The sequence below is a fragment of the Tiliqua scincoides genome, chromosome 8, assembly GCF_035046505.1.
Source record: "Tiliqua scincoides isolate rTilSci1 chromosome 8, rTilSci1.hap2, whole genome shotgun sequence".
Classification (NCBI taxonomy): domain Eukaryota; kingdom Metazoa; phylum Chordata; class Lepidosauria; order Squamata; family Scincidae; genus Tiliqua; species Tiliqua scincoides.
The window spans coordinates 10,024,373-10,048,237 of NC_089828.1; the positions used below are offsets into that span (position 1 = coordinate 10,024,373).

At 45.6% G+C, this 23,865-nt stretch overlaps 1 protein-coding gene across 2 annotated transcripts in view; it reads left to right on the plus strand.

The window, feature by feature from the left end:
* The window catches only part of CEMIP (cell migration inducing hyaluronidase 1), a 152,139-nt gene that overhangs the window by 81,323 nt on the left and 46,951 nt on the right, over positions 1-23,865 (plus strand). For both annotated transcript variants that reach the window (XM_066635509.1, XM_066635510.1), the window contains exons 2-10: positions 153-250; positions 5,415-5,564; positions 7,788-7,926; positions 10,731-10,967; positions 13,017-13,196; positions 16,922-16,992; positions 18,799-18,894; positions 20,324-20,442; positions 22,167-22,308. In XM_066635509.1, coding sequence (XP_066491606.1) covers positions 199-250; positions 5,415-5,564; positions 7,788-7,926; positions 10,731-10,967; positions 13,017-13,196; positions 16,922-16,992; positions 18,799-18,894; positions 20,324-20,442; positions 22,167-22,308 — 1,186 coding nt within the window. In that variant the 5' untranslated portion in view covers positions 153-198. The remainder of the gene's footprint in view (positions 1-152; positions 251-5,414; positions 5,565-7,787; positions 7,927-10,730; positions 10,968-13,016; positions 13,197-16,921; positions 16,993-18,798; positions 18,895-20,323; positions 20,443-22,166; positions 22,309-23,865) is intronic.

The window sequence follows — 23,865 nt, forward strand, 5'->3', positions numbered from 1 at the left end:
GCCTCTGCTGAGTCAAGGACAGGGAGAAACCGCTGTGTGTTTAGTTATAAAAACCAAATTTAATCTCATCTGTTTCTACTTTTGAATATAAGATGCCTATGTAAATGCAGATTGGTTTTCACACTGGTTTCCCCATCCACTTCTATTCGCAGACCTTCAAAGGACTAAGATTCTCCAGACGCTATTTCCTACCCAAAGATGTCTCTACTTATCAGCTTGGTTACGCTTTTACTACCGGTCATGTGTATGGGTAAGTTCCTCAGCAAATCCATGAATGTTCACAGTATTTAACTGACTTAGGGCACAATCCTAACCAGGTCTACTCAGAAATAAGTCCTATTTTGTTCAATGAGGCTTGCAGCCTTATTTAAAGTTTGTTTTATCTCACCTTTTGATCATCAGGTGTCAAAGGAAACTTTCAAAATAAAGCATTAACAACAGTAGTGAAATAAATAATTCAATGGTGTGTAATAAACACAAATCTGTGGAAAACTAGTAAGCAAAATATAGCAAGATAAAATATAGGTCCGACCTTGGTATCCTCAGGGGGTTTGTCTCTGGACCCCCGCCCGTGGATACTAAGATCTGCAGGGGGGCCCTCAGAGGGCCTCTGGATGTGACCAGAATTGTCTTCCGGTTGTGTTTGGAGGTGTTCTGAGGCATGGGGAGGTTGTACATGGCCTGCAGAAGGCCTACTGGAGACTTCTAAAAAGCACTTTCAGTTTAGTGAAAAACCAGAAGTGCCTTTCTGAAGACTCTCTGGCAGGCCTACTGAAGTGCTGGGAGGTCATGTGCTACCTCCCCATGCCTAAGAACACCTCTAGTTGTGTCTGAGAGGTCCTCTGAGGTCCATCATGGTCTTGCAATCTGCAGTGAGTCAAATCCACAAATCGCAAACCCATGGATGATGAGGACCAACTATATCTCACATATGACTAAAGGCCTGGGAGAAAAGCAAGGACTTTTAAGCTGGCCCCTAAGTGTTCGGTGGATCTGTGTTCTGGGTAGGGTGTTCCACAAATGGGGCAGTAGCCCACAGCAGGGAAATTGACAATTGGGCATTGTCAGTATTCACCTCGGGAGCAAAACAGCTTACAGTTCAGGTTCTTTTCATTCCATTAATCCACTTTAAATTTACTTGAAAGGAATGAGCATTCCGATCTTAAAATATCCCATGGCATGGTCTGAGGGCATGTGACCAAGGCTGCTGGAGCTAAGTAGGTCAAGGTCTGGTCAGTGCCTGGAGACCTCTTGGGAACCCTATGAACAAACCCCCACCTTGGAGGCCATGGTGGAAAAATACGTATTTTATTCTAAATTTACTTTCAGCCCTTGCCCTCTGATCTGTCAAACAGGGCTTCCAATAGTGATTTGCTTTAAACAAAGACAATGTATGTGAAGCACTGTATGTGAAGATAGTCTTAAACACCATGTACATTTATTTGAAATATTGATATGCTGTTTGTGCCCCAAGACTGGGACTTGGATGGTGTCTACACAGGAGCCGTGAAGAGAAAGAAAGGAGAGTGATATAATCACTAACCCTCCCGTAGAGCTCAGCAGCAGTAGTGGGTACTCTAGAGTGAACCACTAGGCCCACCTTGGCCTGGAGGGATGGTGGGGTGGGGGGCAAAAGCTTGTCAACAGCCTATAAATAAATGGCAGGGTTGCGAAAGTAAGTCTCTGTTTCCTCAATGAGTGAAGTAGTGTCTTTCCTGAAGGCCCAAGATGTTGACCTTCCTGCTGGAATGGTGAGGTGGCAGCCTATGGTGGCCACAGATTGCAACAAAAATTCAAAACAAAGGGAAGGTTCCCCCCCCCAATGCTATGTGATATTCTCTCTTTCTTTGGTGCCCTCTCTACCGTTCCTTTTCATGGGGACAATAAACACATTTACCTGTTTATTTTTCCTTAGCTTCCCGATATTGCTGCCCAAAATGCACTGTCTCTTTTCTTTCTGCTTGTCTCCATTGATTTGCAAAAATGGCAGTTCAGCTTTCAGCAAGGCGATGCTCTTAAGCTACCATCTGAACCGCGCATTTGCTCAGGTTAACTTAAATCACGGAGAGAAAAGCTTCCTGCACGTTTTTCCCTGCACAGTGACTGGGGTGGTGGTGGTAGCGGTACAGGATGAGGAAATTCATAGCTGGGTCTGAAATTTCATCTGTGATGGGAAGCAAATGGGTACAGAAGGAGATGTGTGGGGGTGAGGTGCAGATAATTGGTTCTTGATTTGTTTCTGACTGCAAAATAGCCTGGCCGTCAGCTGTCTGGGTTAGGTATATTTTCCCCAGCTCATGTTTGGATTATTTGCTTAGATTGCATCTAGCTACTAAAGTTGTCCCATCTGTTTACACATCTTAATGCCTCCTTGTAGAGGCCAAGTCAGGGATTCTCTAAAGTATTTTTATCGCCTAATCATCATAGCATATAAGAGGCATGTCATCTCTAATTCTTCCTCTTGATCCGGCTGATGGGTCCCGCTCACTCAGCATTCACTCTTCCTTCAGTGGGCAGCCAAATGTCACAAGGAAATCCCCAAAAATGGAACCTAAGGGATGAAATACCTATCCTGTCCTTTGGTGTTGGGCTTAGCTTCTGGTATTCAGAGTTACGTTCTCACATAATTACCTTGCTGGATCAGCCCAAGGCCCAGGTTGTCTGTCTGGCTTCCATGAATCAGTCTAATTTATTTATAAAGTTGTGTAAGGTATTGGCCATCACAATGCCAGTTCTAGGCTTGTGGGACCCCATAGGCTACCCACCCTCGATCACTGTCGCCCCAGCCATGAGGTGACCTGATGCGGCTTGTGTCAGTGGCAGATGGTGGGGGTAGGTGAAGGGACATCAGACTTGGGATCCCCTGTACCTCAGCCTGCCTCCATCTCCCCCTAGCTCACTGTGGATGTGACCCCCATTGGTCCACTTCCTTACTGTGTGCCCAGATGTGCAAGACCTCTGGTTTTACTTAAGGGACCGCATGAATGATGGAGCTCCTTTGTGCGGCCCATTTAAAAATGGGAAGTCACACACTTCCAAGTTTGGAAAACTTGTGCAGTGGAGCACGGTAAGCATCACTGCTCTTTTATTCAAAGGGCCACAGCAGTGGGCAGCATTCCCAGTCATACCAACCCTGCCCTCAAGGGTTCTCTTCATCTGCAAGAGCAGGGGTGCTCAAAGCACAGATTACATAAGAACAGCCCCACTGGATCAGGCCATAGGCCCATCTAGTCCAGCTTCCTGTATCCCACAGCGGCCCACCAAATGCCCCAGGGAGCACACCAGACAACAAGACCTGCAAGGCATTCTGGGAATTGTAGTTTAAGAACATAAGAACAGCCCCACTGGATCAGGCCATAGGCCCATCTAGTCCAGCTTCCTGTATCTCACAGCGGCCCACCAAATGCCCCAGGGAGCACACCAGACAACAAGAGACCTGCATCCTGGTGCCCTCCCTTGCACCTGGCATTCTGACTGGCAATGCTCCTGGTAGCCCTGCAAATCCTTAATGGGAGTCCCCAGGTGCCTCATCCAGGTTGCGCCGGGCCTGGAACCCACTCCATTGGCCTCCAAGGGCCTCAAAATGGCCCACAGAAGCAACTGGAAGCTACTTCTGGTCAAACCGGATGTAGCTGCTGCTTGCTTCTGCTGGTCATTCCAAAGCCCATGGAGGCCAACAGAGTGGGTCATGGGCCTGGCATGACCTGGAAGAGAAGCCTCCCATTAAAGTTTTGTAGAACTACCAAGAGTATCGTGTTGGGGGGAGAGCACACATGGGGACAAACAGATGCAGAGGATGCTTCAATAGGAATTGCCAACATTGAGTTCAGATGGTGGCTGATACAGGTAACTTTATCTGCAATCTAGACAATTGGTCACAATGGACCACTACATGTTCTTGTGAGTCGAGATGTAGAAGACCTTGGCACCATTCAGGAAAACTCTGCTAGGTGACTTTTTAATAACTGGAGAATAAGGACAAGTAAAATAAGGGCACCTGTCTGTCTTTTTTTCCCCAGAGGGGCTAGTGCAGAATTTCTATCAGCAAGACAGTGAGGTGAGAGAGGTTCTCATGCTACCCCCAAACAAAGTGAGAACGTTGAGATAGGAGGTCTGATGTCAATCTAGGGCAGTGATTTTCAACATTTTACTTCAGATGGCACACCGACCTCTATGGTCTTCTCTATGGTCTTCACCTCTTGTGATGTCAATTCTGGCTTTTCCGACTCTTCTGGGTTCTGTGGCTCTGTTTCTAGGCCTAGGACAATTGTCTATAGCAAAAAATTGTCCCTCTTCCTCTGCCAGGACAGACAATTCATTACAATAGGCAGTTGCCCTAGAAACAGAGCTGCAGAACCCGGAAGAGTTTTTCAGTGGTTTTTCAACCACCGGGCTCCAGACTTCCATGGCACACTTTAGGTGATACACCAATTGCTGCAGACCAGCTGAAAATAGCTGATCTAGGGAGACCTGTTGGAGCCCTTCTACTAAACACTCTCTGGAATAGGGCATGGCCATCATTGCAATTTGTTGAAGTAAATTCTGTAAGAATTTATAAGTTAATAGTATATTGTATTCTGAACCAACTGCCCACCAAACTGAGTGGAGGACTAGAGAGTCTCTTACCCAATGGTGCACCAGCTGCCATCTCCACTGTTTCAGGGTTTGTGTATCTTTGAACAATTTTGTGCAGTGAGGAGTTTTTGGCAGGTGCAACCTTTCTCCAAATAACAAACTGCTACAACCATAGAAATGCCCTCTTCCTCACTGCTATTAAAGAGCTGGGAATGGTGTCCTCATTTCCATTTGGCCACTCTAGTGAAAAGCCCAGTAAAGGAGGTTGTTGACAGACCACAGGCCAGTGAGCCGATTGATCCACTTCCAGTGTCGTCTTCAGCCCTGGAGTTATTTTTTTTTTGGGGGGGGGGGGGAATTTAAGCTTTTCTGGAATTTGACAGGAAACACGATGCAGATGGGGAGAGTTTGTTTAGCATTCTCAGTTTATCTTTCCAGCAGTGTCCACGCATGCACGCACCGAAAAAACAACCGCCAGCATCCAATATGTCTTTCTTAGTCAAAGTATTTCCTGAAGATCTATGCTGGAAAATATTTGCTAGCAAAAGGAATCCATATAGATTGCCCTCCCTGACCGAATGTGATTATTATTTCAGATGTGGCAGTTGGCTGACTGGTTAAACTAAAATGTTCACACTTGGGCCCGGTCAGGTCAATGCTGTCATGAGGTACTGTGAGACCGTCGCCTCAGGGATATTTTGGGCCCCATTAAAAGGTGCCACCAGGCCAGCTATTGAATTTATTGTTCTTCTGACCTACTGGTAAAATTGGTTCTGCCTGTTTCCTTTGAGAGCTGGTTGATGATGCTGACATCTTTCTTCCTTCTCGTATGCCTGCAGGAGAAGTCTCCTCCTGTCCTGACTTGGATCCGGAGCTGGAACTCTGGAACCCTGGGCATGACGAAGAGAATCGTGTAGTCATCAACCGAGGACAAAAGCTCCTCTTGTCTTCCTCTGCAACTGTCCACTCTATCATCATCACCAACGGAGGTATCTCACTGCAAGAACAGTCCTTTGCTATGGGCCAAACTGCACTTTAGTGAGATTTCATTCTTGTTCACCAAATAGCAACTGTGAGGAGCCTGAGGGAGGCAATGGGTTGAAGCCCCTACCATGGTCCAAGTCCAGGTTGGGGGTTGCCTGCAGTGCAAACAAAAGTGAAGCATGTTGGGGCCAGTAATGTGTTCATGTAACATGTACTTTGGTGCTTAGTAGAGTGATGGAAGTCTCTGCAGGAGGGGTCTGTATCTGTTGCAGAGAGAGTGGCACCAGGATGCAGGTATCTTATTGTCTTGTGTGCTTCCTGAAGCATCTGGTGGGCCACTGTGAGAAACAGGTTGCTGGAGTAGATGGGCCTTTGGCCTGATCCAGCGAGGCTTTTCTTATGTTCTTAACATGCTTTGCATACACTGAGGTCCCAGGTTCAAGTCCTGGGCTTTCTGTAATACCAATAATATTTAGCATCTGTATAGTGTTTTCTGAGTGCTTTGCCTGAATTACCCCTGATGTAATTCCTACAACAACCTTCTAGGGTGAGTAAGAATATGTTGAATTCACTATTGCATAAATCCTGATGCACAGTGGAGCTGGGTGGGTGTTTTGGTGCACTCGCTAGATGATACCCGTTCTGCCATGTGAAGCTAAGTTCTCTTGTTGTCCAGGCTAGAGAAACTGCAGGAGCAAATCAACATGTTTGTTTTGATGACTGTTGCTTTATAATTTCCTTTTTCAATGCCCATCTAGTAAGTCACTCTTGCAGATAATGATTGGGTAGGACAAGGACACCGGGAGCTGTAAAAAGGCAGACAGTGACTGAGTAACAACCATATGAAATTCTGCTCTCAAAGGGCGCTATCCTATCCTATCCAACATTCCAGCGCTGATGCAGCTGCAATACTGCCCCAAAGTAAGGGAACAAATGTTCCCTTACCTTGAGAAGGCCTCTGTCACTGCCTCCCCACTGCAGGATGGGGAACACACCCTGTTGGCATGGCTGCATCAGTGCTCGAAAATTGGATAGGATTGGGCCCTAATCACCCTGCTGTAGGGGGTGTACTCTCTGGTCCATATTGCCTAGATAGATCTGAGTGGGTGAGGGCTAGTAAAGGATATTATTGTCCTGTCTAACAGCAAGGATTGGACAAACCCATTGTTGGATATATGAGAAGAGCAGTATGCATAGACATCTGCCAAGAACCCAACTATTTATTGGTGGTGACTTACTGGAAAATTCCAGTGCTTTAAAACTTAGAACAAAACTAGGTGTGATTTACATCATTAGACCTGGCATGCCTCTGTAAATGGCTTGGTGAAGGGGATGTGATCCAGATTGGCAACCCAATGTTATGCCGGACTGAGCTGCTGGCCGTAGCACATTATGAAGGCAGAACAGAGTTTCGCTGCAGCAAAATGGCTGCCCATGGAGTGTGGAGCACACTTCCTGTCTTTGGACCAAGAGCTGGTGCAGGTCCAAAGAGACTCATTGCAGAGTGGGAGACTTACAGAGGGGTAAGGGGTTTTAAATCTCCTTTCCCCTCTTAAGCCTGCCAATCTGCCGGGGGGGGGGGGGAGAGGATAGGATTGGACTCTGGGACAGGTAGATAGGAGGACTTTAAGTCTGCCTGCCTCCTATAATGGCAGTCTTGGTCTGTATCCCCCCAATACACAGTTTGCAAGAGAAAAAAAGCTTTCATTGCACCAGTCCATGAAGACTTCAGCTGAGGACTAGGAACATTAGTTAGTGGTGCAGCTAAGTTTTGCAGGGCACCTCACCACAGCTTGCAAGCACCCCCCTCCCCTTCAGAACCATTCTGGGCAGGGGGGAGCAAGACGGAAGCATATGGCTTGGCGAGGCTCCCTGCCAAACTTAGTGCTTTGTAGCTCCCTCTAGCTATGCCACTGCATTTGGTTTAAAAAATAAAAATTGAGATTAAACGCCTGTGCTAGGAATCGGATTCCATGCCTCATAGGCTTGGAATACACACCGCCTTGTAAATCCTTAGAGAGAATTTGAAAGAATTGTAAAAACAGAAAGAAAAAAAAATCAAGATTAGAGTTCTTGCCATTTAAAAACACGTATATTTATTCATTTGCCTTAAAAAAAAAAAAAAATGGGTGAGCCAGGAAGCCCTGGACCACACTGCAGAAGGTGATGCCCTGAACTCGGATGATGTGGTAAAGTTTTAAGTCAAGCTAAACCCTTTCTTCCTTTAGGAAAGCTAGTGATTAAAGACAACACAAACCCAATGGTTTTGCGCACTCGACATATTCTGGTAGAAAACAATGGAGAGCTGCACATTGGGAGTGAGAGCTGTCCTTTCCGGAGCAACCTGACAATCATCTTATATGGACGGTATGTAATTAAACAGGCTTCATCCCATCATTTGGAGGATTAGTCCTGCAAAATTACGTTTTTTAAGACAGTGGAATACTAGCTCAGGCTATCTTGTGTCATTGACAGGGAAAGAACTACAGGGCCATTGACACAAAGGCAGGGTACGTTGGGGGGGGGGAGCTCACATTCCAAGGTGTTTCTGGAAGTACAGTGGCGGAACAGAGAAAGCACCCCAAAGATAAAGACACAGGGAAACACAGCAGTTCTCAAACTGTGGGTCCCATGTTCACCAGTGGGTCATGGTCCAATTTTTGGTTTTCAAAACTGACCCGGCAGATTAGGCTATGAGCATCAAGGGTTAAACAAGCTGCTATTTGGGGAGGGGAGAGCCCTTCTGCCCAATCACCATTATAGCCACACCCCGTGGCATTTATAAATCAGGCAGCAGCATCTAGAGCCTCTAAAAAGTGTGGGAACTACTGGGTAAATATATTGTCAACCACAAATAATAAGTCCAAGTGCAAAACTGCACAGAAAAAAAAATTCAGTGAGTGAAAGGTGGAAAAGGGTGGCACTGGATCCTTGGGTTCTTTCAGGCTCTCTGCCCCTTTCTCTCTTTGGACTAAGAGATGGTGCAAGTTCAAGGAGACCCATTGCAGAGTGGGAAGCTTATGGAAGGGTCTATGAGCGTATACAAGAGCGCATGTAAGATATGCTGTCACTATAGACAAAAAATTACTTTGGGTTCAGAATGCAGTCTGAAGCTTGCTGAGCTTGCATACTCCCTCTTCTGTTCATTAGTTCTGATGCAGACATGTCATGCCATGGCTTTTCAACTCGTGCAAAGCTGGGAACTGTGGTTTAACTCTGATTCCTAAACTGGGATGTAAGACAACATCCCTGTTGACCATTACTGGGACCATTACTGGAATTTAAACCAAGGACTTGAGTGGGAGCTATGGCCCGAGGTAGATATTCAGTCCACAGATATTCACAAGGCTATCTCTGCAACACTAGCACATATACTTAGGATCCAGCCCCTGAGATTGAACCTCTGGGTTCTTGAAAACCAGCCACCAGTGATCATAAAAGCTTAAGATCCCTCACCAAGATTAAGATTTGACACGGTCCCTCACCAAAGGCTACTGAAAAAACTCCACAGTCAGGGAATTAGAGGACAGGTCCTCTCGTGGATTGAGAACTGGTTGGAGGCCAGGAAGCAGAGAGTGGGTGTCAATGGGCAATTTTCACAATGGAGAGAGGTGAAAAGCGGTGTGCCCCAAGGATCTGTCCTGGGACCGGTGCTTTTCAACCTCTTCATAAATGACCTGGAGACAGGGTTGAGCAGTGAAGTGGCTAAGTTTGCAGACGACACCAAACTTTTCCGAGTGGTAAAGACCAGAAGTGATGGTGAGGAGCTCCAGAAGGATCTCTCCAGACTGGCAGAATGGGCAGCAAAATGGCAGATGCACTTCAATGTCAGTAAGTGTAAAGTCATGCACATTGGGGCAAAAAATCAAAACTTTAGATATAGGCTGATGGGTTCTGAGCTGTCTGTGACAGATCAGGAGAGAGATCTTGGGGTGGTGGTGGACAGGTCGATGAAAGTGTCGACCCAATGTGCGGCGGCAGTGAAGAAGGCCAATTCTATGCTTGGGATCATTAGGAAGGGTATTGAGAACAAAACGGCTAATATTATAATGCCGTTGTACAAATCGATGGTAAGGCCACACCTGGAGTATTGTGTCCAGTTCTGGTCGCCGCATCTCAAAAAAGACATAGTGGAAATGGAAAAGGTGCAAAAGAGAGCGACTAAGCTGATTACGGGGCTGGGGCACCTTCCTTATGAGGAAAGGCTACGGCGTTTGGGCCTCTTCAGCCTAGAAAAGAGACGCTTGAGGGGGGACATGATTGAGACATACAAAATTATGCAGGGGATGGACAGAGTGGATAGGGAGATGCTCTTTACACTCTCACATAATACCAGAACCAGGGGACATCCACTAAGATTGAGTGTTGGGCGGGTTAGGACAGACAAAAGAAAATATTTCTTTACTCAGCGCGTGGTCAGTCTGTGGAACTCCTTGCCACAGGATGTGGTGCTGGCGTCTAGCCTAGACGCCTTTAAAAGGGGATTGGACGAGTTTCTGGAGGAAAAATCCATTATGGGGTACAAGCCATGATGTGTATGCGCAACCTCCTGATTTTAGGAATGGGTTAAGTCAGAATGCCAGATGTAGGGGAGAGCACCAGGACGAGGTCTCTTGTTATCTGGTGTGCTCCCTGGGGCATTTGGTGGGCCGCTGTGAGATACAGGAAGCTGGACTAGATGGGCCTATGGCCTGATCCAGTGGGGCTGTTCTTATGTTCTTATGTTCTTATGTAAGATCCCTAAGGGTGCAATCCTAACCCCTTATGTCAGTGCTTTCCAGCACTGACCTAAGGGCAATGCAGCATTGAGGTAAGGGAATAAACATTCCCTTACTTTGAGGAGGCCTCCGTGAGTGCCACCCAACTGCAGGATGCAGCACACGTCCCATTGGCACTGCTATGCCAGTGCTGGAAAGCACTGACATAAGGGGTTAGGATTGCGCCCTAAATGTATCTCTTTGGTTGTTGTTTCTGAGAGCAGAAGAGCAGTAATCATTGCAAAAAACCTCAAGTTCTTCAATGCAATAAACAGAGTAATTCTAATGCAATAAAGAATTGCATTAGAAATCCTGAAGCTTGTTTTAGTCAATGTGATACCTGGAGCCGACAGCTATTTTTCCTGTCTAGGCAGCTGGCCAAATGACCTGGTTTCTTTATTTTTAACTCCATAGAGCTAATGATGGTAGCCAACCAGACACCTACTTTGGGCAAAAGTACATTGGGGTCATCGACAAAGGAACCCTTGAAATCCATGGTGAGAAAAAGCTATCCTGGACTTTCCTAAACAAAACCCTGAATCCGGGCGGCATGCAAGAAGGTGGCTACTACTTCGAGCGAAGCTGGGGACATCGTGGTATTATTGTCCATGTCATTGACCCAAAGACAGGAGCAGTTACCCATTCTGATAGGTGAGTCCAAATCTCTTAACTGTTAATCGACTTGCTAGGGCCATCACATGTGATGAAACTTCAACTGTTAGTCATTGGAGTCATTGGAATAATCAAATCCTGTGTGTTGATTATTCTGTGGGTTGATCTTATGTGTGTGGAGATCACTGCATGCAGATTTAGCAGATGTACATTTAGAGGTATGGAAGCAGCTCATGAGTTCAAGGGCCTTTTTGGCTGTGATTCCCACTCTATAGACTAGAGGAACTCTGAACCCAGCTGGGTCCAGACCTTAGTTCTCCAAGTTTCAAACTTTTTCATCTCATAACACACTGACTATGCACTGAAATTGTCAAAGCACACCATCTGTTTTTTGACTATTGACAAGACACAATGTGCTGATGATGGAGGGCTCATATCCAATGGCCCTACTAATAAATGAGCCCAAAATTCCCATGCCTACCTGTAGACCATTCATGGTACACCAGTGTGCCATGACAGTGGTTGAAAATGGCTACCATAGTTGGTGCTAACCATATGAAGAACCCACATCATGTCTTGAGCTTCCAGGGGTATGAGAGGAGAATCAGGGTTCAGAGCTGCTTGTCAGCTTGTTTTCTAGCTGCTGAGGACTCTGATTCTTCAGTTGAAGGATAACTCGTGGATAGGATGAGGTTTGGGGCAGAGCACATGCTTTTCATGCAGGTCCCAGGCTTAATCCCTGAGAGCTTCTCTTAGTATGGCTGGGAATAAAAGACCCCTGTCTGAAACCCTGGAAAGCTACTGACAGAAATAGGGAGACAGTACTGAGCTTAGATGGCCAGTGGGCTGACTTATTAGACGGCAACTTCCTGCCTTCAGGTTATCTTGAGGCAACATAGTGGCCTTAGCTGTGATTTGTCAGTGGTCTGTGAATTCAGACATAACAGCAGTTAATGCAAATGACTGGGTTTTTCAGGCCCAAACAAACCACAGTTTATGGGTAAGCTCAAGGTCAGACATTAAAACACACTGTGGTTTGGCTAAGCAAACGATGGTTTTGCATTATGCTTTAATCCAGCCCACGGATGGACTCACCTGACTTCTAACATTCATATCTAGAAGTCTTGTGAAGAGCTTCTTGAAGGCCAGCACAATTCCAGAAGGGTCATAAAGCTAACTTCCATTTATTGCCTTTTGCCTGAGCTGTTTTAGATACTGTGTGCATTTGCTAAGCATTGCATTAGCAGCCTCTGTTTATTATATACTTTTGGTGGTTCATGGAGCTTAGTTTTAGTCTAAATTACACGTGTAGGATTGTGACAGTTCCCATGTAGGATGAATGTGTTCAAAAGTCAATGCAGTACCACCAGTAGCTTCAAGGTTTGCATCACCTTGTGTGGGAGGCCAGCATGTCACCCCCATGCAAGACCTCCTCTCTTGCAGTGATTGTGGTGATGCACCATTGCTGCACCCCCACTGGTTTTTTTGACCATAACTTTTGATAGAGTAGAGATACTTCAACGCGGTTTGTTTCATTGCATTCCATATGAAATCATGCATTGAATAATATATAACATGATGGTATTATTTGAAAATACCAATATTTTAACAGTTTTGACTAGTAGTGGTGTCACCCCCCCGTGCGTGTCACCCAGTCGGCCTGCACCCCCCCTCACATAGCAATGCCTCTGAGTACCATGTTGTAGAGGGGCCCAGAATTCATCAAGACAAAAAAATGTGCAAATATAATGGAAATGGTGACATTTTCTAAAGCCCCCAGGACAAGGGCCATGGAGAAGAAGCCAGTGGAAAAACAAATGTTGCTCATGCCGCAACCCTGGCATCTCCAGGTAGAGCTGAGAAGACTCCTGTCTGGAACTCTTAGAATCCCCGCCAGTTAGTGGAGACAATACTGAGCTAGACAGACCAGTGTTCTGACTCAGTCAGAGGCAGCTTTCTGTATATCAGATAAAACAGTGATGGGTTTCTGCAGAAAAACAGAACTTGTCCTCTGTTTCCAGTTGTTGCTTTAAATGGAGATGTGAGTTTTGCTTGCTGCTGCTCAGGTTCTCTGGTTTCTTTCTTTAGGTTTGACACCTACAAGCTCAAAAGCGAAAGCATCCGCCTGGTCCGGTATTTGAATGCCGTGCATGACGGCATGATCCTGTCTGTTGCGGTGAATGATGAAGGATCCAAAAACTTGGACGATTCTGCCAGGAAAGCAATGACCAAATTGGGCAGCAAGCATTTCCTCCACCTCGGTTTTAGGTAAGAGACTGCTCTGCCAGGGCTACCAGCACAGAGGCATTATTGTATTCTGCCTGTACCTAAATAATTCCACTTTTTTTTTCCCCCAGCAGGACAAATGTCTCCCACACTAAGAAGTTTTCCTTCTTGCCATGTGGAGTTTTGGGCAGCTAATTAGGCAGTTTGAGAGGGAGCCAGTAACTGTGCCCAGCCGTGTTTTATTAGGAGTCTCAAACGTCAGGGATTTTGCTCTTCATGGGTCTTGACCTGGCAACCAGTGGAATGCCAGGCAAGGATTCAACCTGTGCGCCACCAGTCGACTCTTGCCGAAAGGGAGAACTGCAGGGAGTCCAGCCACATCAGCAAAGATGTCTCTTTATTCGTATAGGCCAAAGCATATCACATGCAGTGGTACATTGAAATGTTCAGGAGCCAGTCCTGATACCCGCTCGTATCCATACCCCTTAAGACAACAACAACTGTATATTTATCTACTAAAGTGCTATCTTCTCCTGCCAATTATTTAAACTTTGAAAATTGTTCTGTTTCATTTGAAGATCTGGGTCATTATAAACGCTTCGGGTGGGACAAATTGTGGAACAAATGTATAAAAATGGGATGGAAATAGATTTCAAATAAATAGAAAAGGTATATTACAGTGCTAGCATATAACATTTACTTGAAAGCAAGACGCACTGTGTTCAGTAGGACCTACACCCAGTAGTGTAGCTAGAGGGGGGGCAAAGCACTAGGTTTTGCAGGGAGCCTCACCGCAGTAGAGTTTTCTGTTTGCCTCCATTTTGCTCTCCCTGCCCAGAATGGCTTCGAAGGGGAGGGGGGCCACTTGCACATTGCGGTGAGGCTCCCTGCAAAACTTAGTGCTTTGCACCCCCTCTAGCTACTCCACTGCCTATTCCCAGGTAACCATGCAAAGGACTGCAGTCCTGCAGCACACTCCAATGCACGCTTCCCTGGAATAAGCACCATTGAACTAGATTGAACTTCTGAGTGAACATGCATAAGAATACACCTTTAATGTAACACGAGCGACATACTGCTTCTCAAGTAGCCCTTGGCGAATACTATGGCCTAGACATTAACTTATGACACTAAACCTTTTTCTGAGATTGCTTCTATTGCGCCTGAGGTTGCTTCTTGGGTAAGAACCTTTTGCAAGGCAGCACCTGAGTGCTCCTACTTAGCTTGTTGCCACTTTTGTTGTGGGAGAAGCTCCATGGAGCTCCCCTTCTCTTCCAACTACATTTCCGCTTGCGTGGTCCTCCCCAACTCCAAGTCTTGCTTGGTGGTCTGATTAACTGTGAGACTCTATGGTCCTACTGCCAGCGTTGTTTATTTTTATGCTTTTTAAAGGATGTTGTTGTTTGCTTTGATTTTCTTAAGCAACTTTTGTTCAATTCACTTTGATTTTAACAAATAGACATGAAAACTCTGCCTGCTTCCTGAGTCACTTCTCCCACCAACCCACCCTGTTCTATTTTGCTTTTTGGATGGAGATCATAGCTTCAGCTTTCCAAATGCCTTTGCCGTGTGGCATATGGCAAACATTTCCACCAGAGGCACCTGGCTCCCTGGCAGAACTCTCTAGGCACTTGCATGAGTAGCTTCTACTGAGTTTGTTGCACAGGGTTGCAACTATGTATTTTGGACATGGGCAGGCTTAAACACCTTTTGCTTGTTGAGCAAAGACAACAGCTCACTTGCAAAAAACATGGTGTGTTTAGCAATAGCCCATCTACCAACTCGAAGGCAGGCAGTCCCAAGTGTAGCATGATCAATTCCCTTCTTAGTCAATCAAAATTACTAAACCCTTTTCTCCATCACCCCTGCTGCTTGTTCCTATCAATAGACATCTACACCTGTTTGCCCTACCATGGTTATGGGCTGTGGTTACCACTGATATGCCCTTAAGGTCGCCTCCCCTTTGCAAAAGCCATTTATTCTGATCAGAGTTCTTCACTTAATAATGTTGCTTGGAAAGATGATCTCTCAAAAGCTGATCCTGCATCTACTGTCAATGGATAATTGCCTGGTGCCCTTAGGAAGAAGGAAGGTTGCTGACTTTTCCCCCCTCTAACAGGGCTCCTGCATCTAAATAGCCATATATCAGTCCAGGATGGGGAATAACATGAGCCGTTAGTTATTTGATTTTTCTCTGTAAACCGCTTTGTGAACTTTTTGTTGAAAAGCAGTATATAAATACTGTTAGCAATAGCAATAACAATAACAACAACAACATGGGGATAAATCACTTGGAATTACAAGACATGTAGGTCTTACATAATAGGTCAATCTGTAAGAAGAAAAACAGCAAAAAGGTTGCATTTGTGGGAACTGCATGCTCTGCATATTGAAAACTGACCCCTTTGTAGTCTGTATCTATGTTTTATATTTATGCAAGTGTATATAAGCACTCATGGCCAATGGCCTCAGCCGCAAAATGAATTGACCTACCTAGCAACAGCAGAATAAGTTCCCTTGTTATAAACCAGTGTTCTTCAACCTTGGCGTTGGGTCCCTAATGGGGTCGCGAAGACTCAGCTGTGGGGTCATGGCAACTTGCCGGAATGAAAAGGTTGAATACCACTGGACCAGAGCACCACCAGGTAAAGGAAGAGGCATCTGGTGTATCCCTTCAGGAACCAGGAGATTGTGTCCCAGTCCTGCTCAGGTTCTTAGCAATTGCGCTCAAATAGCTTTCACTAGTGCCAGGCTTCATGATAACTTTTTCTGCTCTCTCTTATAAGAATATTTGGATACAGTGAACAGTTCTGGGAGAGCATTATGGGGGTGGGGAGTTGGCAATAATGTGGGTGGAGTGGGTGGAGAGGGTCCTGGGAGGGGGTGCAGAATCAATAGTGGGATCCCCAATCTCATGCTTTATTTATTTATTTATTTATTGGGATCGTGGCACAAAAAAGGTCGAAGACCACTGATATAAACAGCCTCGAGTTCCTGATGCTTGCACCTGTTTCATTCCGTTTCTGTCCTTCTCCCAATGTTGTTAGTGATCTTCTACAAGTATCTGTCAAACACTGGCCTGAGAAAAGAGAATTAGTCACCAGGGGTTGATTACAGCCTATAAGCCGAATTCCTGCAGAATTCCAAGAGATTTGGCATCATAGACTCACCTGAGCCCCTTTAAACAAAAACCATTTTGCCAGTTAATCAATAAAATGCAATCCACAATAGAGTCAACTAATATATTGTCTGTGTAAAAGGGATTTCATTACATCCGTGCCAAATCTGGATTCTTTTGAAGTTCCGTAGACTGGAGAAAAAGGTCAAAATAGTTTCAGTTTCTTAGAACTCATTTCTACACATTCTTATCCTGCCACAAGCCATCTCTTTATGGGTCTGACCTTATGACAGCTTTCTTCAGAGGAATCCCACTGAATATAACACATTTTCTTCCCAAGCTTGATGATTTTGTACCTTTAGAGAGAGTCCAGGTTTGTGCCAGTGATGGCCATTTGTCACGTTTTTCCATTTGTCACGTTTGGAAATAAAAAATAACAGCATTACGATAGGGAGAAGATTTGCTTTTGAGTATAATTTGTCTTTTGTGGGAGAAAAATAGCCTTAGCTTTCTTTCTATAAGTTGGGGCAGCAAATAAATCATCCTGTTTGAATGGCTGTGAAATGAAGAGTACAAGACAGAGCATCTTTTAAGATGACACAAGCTTTCTGCAAAATTATACAATAATGTCCTTATTGTGTTTTCTCAGGCATCCCTGGAGCTTCATAACAGTAAAAGGAACTCCTTCTTCTTCTGTGGAAGACCACATTGAATACCAAGGTAGTTATAAGGAAATGGCAGCTTGAAAACAAACGAGACTCTAGGTCTAGGGCAGTGGTTCCCAAACTTTTTCAGCTGGCAGCTCCCTTGACGTTCTGGGTCATTGGTTAGGGCTAATTTTATAGGATGTTGGGTTTTTCGTGAGGATTCCATGGCTCCCCTTGCTGGTTTCCACAGCTCCCTGGGGAGCTACAACTCACAGTTTGGGAACCACTAGTTTAGAGCATCAGGACCATGGCACAGGAAGAAAAGGTTAAATACTGTGTGTGTGTGTGTGTGTGTGTGTGTGAAAAGGTTAAATCAGTGTGTGGTTGGTCTGTGGAACTCCTTGCCACAGGATGTGGTGATGGCAACTGGCCTGGACGCCTTTAAAAGGGGATTGGACAAGTTTCTGGAGGAAAAATCCATTACGGCGTACAAGCCATGATGTGTATGCGCAACCTCCTGATTTTTGAAATGGGCTATGTCAGAATGCCAGGTGCAAGGGAGGGCACCAGGATGAGGTCTCTTGTTATCTGGTGTGCTCCCTGGGGCATTTGGTGGGCCGCTGTGAGATACAGGAAGCTGGACTAGATGGGCCTATGGCCTGATCCAGTGGGGCTGTTCTTATATTCTTATTGTACACTCAGATTCTGAAATCCAAGTTCTGAGGTCTGCTGCTTTCCCTTTAAAGCTGTATGGCCAAACTACATATTTAACATCATATTCAGTAGACCTTCGGAATCTACAGGGGATCTGTTTCAGGACCCACCGTGGATTCTGAATTTCATTTGCACAGGTTCATTTCCTGGTGAAGGCAGATTTGGAACCAAACAGGACTTGTTGGGAGTGTGTGAAATGGCTCAAGATTTTTGCCTTTTGCTTTTTAAATAGCACTTGGGGCATGTGCAACTGGAGGAAACCATAATGGGGGAGGTCGGAGGTTTCAGAATTTTGCCATCACTGTTGTTCTGATCTCAACTGAGCATTATTTGTGGGTGAGGGGAGCTTCCTTTGGCAGGCAATGGGAGCATTTTTTCTGCTATAAATAGTGCACAATAAGGGTTCATGTTCAGGGTCAGAAATGTGGCAGAGTCCTAGTTCTAACCCCCCCCCTCTCCATGTGTGCTACCTGATACTCAGGCAACCAGTACTAGGCTCTACAAAGGCAGTTTCCCCAAAGCAAACGGAATGCATTAGCTCCCACCTACATGGATGCACACAAAGCTATTGCATGTAGCCCGCTATAAAACTCATGACTTCTGTCTTCTTGCTGCCTTCTTTATTTAAGCTGTCAAACTTGAGTTGTTGGTCTTTAACATTTTTCCGTGCAACATTGCACTCTGAATGCTAAGAAAATGCATCAGACTGGGAGCACATCCTTGAGGGAACATAGCTGGATTCCCTGGAGATTCCCTGACAATTGCACACTTGTGCAGAAATAAGATCAGGCTTGTCCTTCGTGTGCCCTTGTCATGAACTATATTGTTAAGAAGGAATCGGGGCTTGCAAAAGGACATCAATCAATACTGATTATGTAAACAGAACATAAGAAATGGGGAGGGGGATAATCCCCTTCCAAGTTTATATCCATTTCTGCATATTTGGCAGATTCTCCCTCTCAGCAGGGAAGCAAGCATCCCATAATGGATGTGGAGAATCATGCCAAGATCTAGCACTTGTGTTTGAAATGTTGCAGGTACTTCCCAAATCTGCCTTCAAATCCTCCGGAGAGACAAATTCCACAAAAATGTGGAATAGTTGACAGCCTCTCCATTACCAGTCAACAACTTTTAAGCTTGCTAGTAATTTGTTCTCTCTTTGCAGGACACAAAAGCTCTGCTGTGGCCAAAGTATTCAAACTCTTTCAAGCAGACAATGGAGAGCATTTTAACGTGTCTTCAACCAGCGAGTGGATTCAAGGTGAGCCTTTTTTGGGGGGGGGGCGTTAGCTTGAAAAATGAGAAAGATGTTTAAATAAATTTTTTTTATAAATTACATTTTGCTCTGAATGGCTATTTCCCATGAAGACCATTTATTTATTTATTTACATACTGCCCTTCCTCCAAGGAGCTCAGGTTGGTGTACATAGTTCCTTCCTCCATTTGTCCTCACAATGACCCTGTGTGGTAGGTGAGGCTGAGAGGTGATGACTGGCCCAAGGTCACCCAGGAAGCTTCTTGGCTGAGCAGGAATTTGAACCTGGATCTTCTCGATCTAAGTCTATCTCCTGAACCACTACAGCCTCCTAGCTATATGGCTTTAAGGCATGGGTCACCAAATTCCAGCCCACAGGCTGGATCTGATGTGCTCAGAAAATGATCTCAGGTGCAGCAGTGAAGAATCCTTACGATTCTGCCCTGCTGCCTCTCATTTTTGCACCTGACCTGTGCAGAAATTTATGTCAAGCACCTGCTTCCCCCGGGGAAACTGGGGTGCAGAGCGCTCTGGGGAGATCAGCAGCAAAAACGGCTGCCTGGTGCAAATTTCTGCACAGATCAGACATGAAGATAGGAGTTGGCGGGGTGGAACGTTAAGGCTTTGCCACCACTGTGAGATGATTTTCTTGGCACACCCAGGCCGTAATTCGGAGGTCCCTGCTTTTAAAGTTGGGCAAGTAACTGTGTCATTTTAATTGCTCTACCTTTCTCCACAGTGCCTTTCACAAAGTATTTTTATTCAAATTGTTTATATAGCACCGCCTATGTACAAGGTGCTTTACAGAGAGTAAAAAGTCAGGTCCCTGCCCCAAGGAACTACCAAGCTAGATATTGACATAAGGGGGAGAAAAAAAGAGGAAGAGAAGAAGACAAAGACAGGGGTAAATGCAGAAAGCATATGTGATTATTTCAATCACACATATTTAAACTTTGTTCAAGTGAAGTGGTGCCAAACTTAATGGACAACATAGGTTTTAGGCCACGGAGGGCTTTGCATGCAAGCAAAAGGCTCATGTGCTGGGTCTGGAAAAAGATAAGAGTTCAGTGAAGGGATTTAGGAGAGGTGTGACTTGGTCAGTGCCTCAAGTAAGACAAATGCATTTAGCAGTAATTATGCTATTGACTTAAGAATGTTTAATCTTGATTCGGGCTTGTCTGCTATGCTGTATTCATCCTGCTCATCCAAATTGTGCAGCTTTTAATAACTCTGCACTCCCTTGTCCCAGTGCGCTTCACAGTGCCTCAAATAGCAGCTGACAGACCCACAGCGAGAGCCAGGGAGTGGGCTGTTGTGGAAGGGACTTGTTAACAGCTTCTGGCACCAACTTCTGTGAAGAACATTCTTGCTGCATCGGTTAAGGCTATTATGTCCAAACTGACCTTTCCTTCCATCAACTGCCTTCTTTTTTCAGACGTTGAATGGACCGGATGGTTTGAGAAGCCCGAAAAGGCCAAAGCCAAAGGTGGAGAGAGACTTTCAGACTTCAGAGCTTCTCACTCTGAAATCTGCAGTCACCCCATTGATATCCAGGTATGACGGTCCAAATGAGAGCCCCACCACCTGCCAGCCTCACACCAGCGTCCTTCTGTGGTTCTCTCCCTCCTTGTTGGCATCTGTCGGCTGCAAGAATTTTATATTAAGGTGGTAGCTGGGAAACCAAAATGAATCCATCAACAGGAAAACAGCTCATTCCACCATGGAAATAGACTCCTGTTTTGCTGCTGTTCTGTGTCGACTGGCATGATAGAGGCACCTGCCAATGGAGCATTTTGAGAGCCATGCCTGATTCATGCCATGTTCTCCTCCCATTTTGCGGTGGAGAACATTTTGAATGGGATCTCCACGCACACAGATCTCCGCATGGAGCAGCTGAGTTAAATATTATGTTGTATCTGTGTAGGAAGGAAAGCAGAGGCTCATCCCCTCCTCCGAAGAGGATTACAGAAGTTATAGATTATTCCCATGCTCTGAAAGACAGAAAGTTGATTCTTATTCTTTCATAGATTAGAAAGGGGAAGGGCCTTAGGCTGAAAGATCAAGATTTGCCTAAAGTTACTTACAGCGAAATCATATGCACCTCTCTCCAGGTTCAGTGGGACTTGCACCCAGATAAATGTGTTTAGAAATACAACCTAAGGGCCAAATCCTATCCAATTTTCCAGTGCTGGCGCAGCTGTGCCAATGGGGCATGAGCTCCATCCTGGGGTAGGGGGGCAGCCACAGAGGCCTTCTCCAGTTAAGGGAATATTTGTTCCCTTTCCTTGGGGCTGCATTGCGGCTGCACCGGCACTGGAAAGTTGGATAGGATTGAGTTTATTGGGTTTGCACCTCATCTGTTCAGGGTCGGCCATAGGAGCTGCAAAGCCCAATGCAAAAGATTTTTGTGTCCCGTCCCCCCCCCCCACTCACCAAGATGAGCAGCAGTGGCAAAGCACCCAGCAGCAACATCACCTACAACTGCTTCGGGGGGGGGGGCGGAATTGCAAGCCAGTCAGACCCAGGTGGCAGGATGGAGGGAGGGTTCCCCAATGGCAATGCTCTGCTGGCCACAGTTTCCTTGCAACGCCTCTGCATGGAAGATTTCATGCAGGAAAGATAGCTACAGAGCGAGGTACCAGCTGTTCCTGTGGGCGTTACACCCGCTGCCCCAGTGCAGTGTCTTGCTGGGCATGGGCGCCCAATTGGTCCGAATTGGTCAAATTGCCCTAAGGCATCTGTGATTTGAACCTGGGCTTTCTTAGAGTAAGACTTTAGGCCGCAGAGTGCAGAGGGCTGCACTCCCGAATCTTACAATTACACTGTTCGTCGCTAACACTACACCAGCTCTACTCAAAAGAGAGATCTGGAGATGTGTGCTCATTCCTGGTTTATCAGCACTTGTACTTTTTTCCAAGTGTGACGCTAGCATCAAATAAGTAAGGATAAACTGGGACACATGATGGGTGTTGGAGGTGGAGGCGTTCCAACAAAACACCCCCATGCACCCAAACATGGGGAAGAACAATAGCTCCATGGGAGAGCAGGTGGTTTGCTTGCAGAAGGTTCCAATCCCTGGTATCCTCTGGTACGGCCAGGAAAGAGACCCTGGATAGCCACTGCTGACCAGTGTAGTGAGCTAGACAGACTAATGGCCTGACCCAGCGTGCAGCAGTTTCCAAACACCTGTTTCTTTGCCTCTTAATGTCACTGAGCATCTGATCTTATTTTTTGTAGGCTTGACTGCTGCCTGATTTGCATCTCTATTCTCATTCCAGGCAGTTACACTTGATGGAACCAAACTGACCACAGAGGTTCTCTACAAAAGTGGCCATGATTACAGGTTTTTCTGCCGCGGCCCGGAACAGACTGGTGACGGCTGCCGTAACTACAGAGTCCGCTTCTTATGTGGCAAACCTGGTATGTTGCTTGCTTTTGAAAACCGGGGCTACAGTATGATTGAGAGAAGCAGGATCTATTCTGGAATTTCTCCTACTGATCCACTTATTGTGGAGGAAACAGACTTTTACCTCAGACAAAATAAATAGGAACTCAGAGTTATAAATACCTCTGGAATGAAAGGCTTTTCTTTTCTTTTTTCCATGAGTCTGAAATATTTTTAATTCTGCAGTGTCTCCCAACCAAATCCCCTCAGTTCCTGATCAGCAGCCTGTCTTCCTCCACATGCACTTATCCCATTTCCCAGCAATTTACTACTGTTCTGACACACTCCAGTCTCCTATCAGCCTCCAGTCCTCTTCCTGATGCCTGAGGCAGGATTGCTTCTCATGAGGTAGACTATAGGTCATGGAAGCTCATATGTGCTTCAGCAAATGTGTGAGGGCCCAATCCTAATCAACTTTCCAGCATAGATGCAGCCGCAATGCAGCCCTGAGTTAAGGGAACAAATGTTCCCTTACCTTGAGGAAACTTCTTTGACTGTTCGCCCTACTATAGGATGCAGTGCACACCCCATTGGCATGGCTGTATCAGAGCTCGAAAGTTGGACAGGATTGGGCTCTTTGTCTTCAAGGTGTCACAAGACTCTCTGGTGTTACAGTGGCTACCCCTTTGAAACTTAGGCCACAATCCTAACCTACTTTCCCGCATCGACATAAGGGCAATGCAGCTCTGAGGTAAAGGAACAAACATTCTCTTACTTTGAGGGGGGCTCCTTGAGTGCCACCCAACTGCAGGGTGCAGCACATGTCCCATTGGCACCACTATGCCAGTGTTGGAAAGTTGGTTAGGATTTGGACCTTAAAGGTTCTACTCCTGTTGCGACAGTCTCATCTGTACATGCAACAGAATGAGATGAAGGATGTACTACTACTACTTATGAATGATCACATATTTTAATGGTTCACCAGTCTGAAAAACTCTACGCAAGTAGAAAACTAGCGCAGCAGGGAGAAGGCTAGGTAAGATAATCTTATCCCTGATTAGCTATTTTTCTGCTTGCTTATAGTTTCATGTATTTTTACCTAGAGGGTATGTTCAAAAATAGGATCCCTTACCTGCATTCTGAAGTGGTATAGTTCATTCTCCCTCCTCAGGATTCTACCAGATTATTCTGGTGTATGTGTAGCTGGACCCAAGACAAAAGAACTGGAGCAGAATGGAGTGATTTATTGGTCACATGAAATCTCAGCCACATTGAGATATCTGACTTGCCAAGTGAGATCTCTCCCATTCCTCAAATATTTGAAAAGATAATTTATTTTGGTGAATATTTCATATCATCAATGTTGGGGAAGCAATACTCTCCCCCCCCCCCCATAGAAATAATTTCCCTTTGAAGTAATTTCTTTAAGCAAACTGGTGATTCTGTATGATCCTTGCCTTTGGAGAGGCAAAGGGTGGCCATTCTGTTGATTAGTGTGGAAAACTGTCATTATGTTGAGGACGGCCTTTGCAGCATCTGTAAATAACAGTTCCAAGTGACCATAAATGCTGGGACTCGGAGGGTGTGGTGCA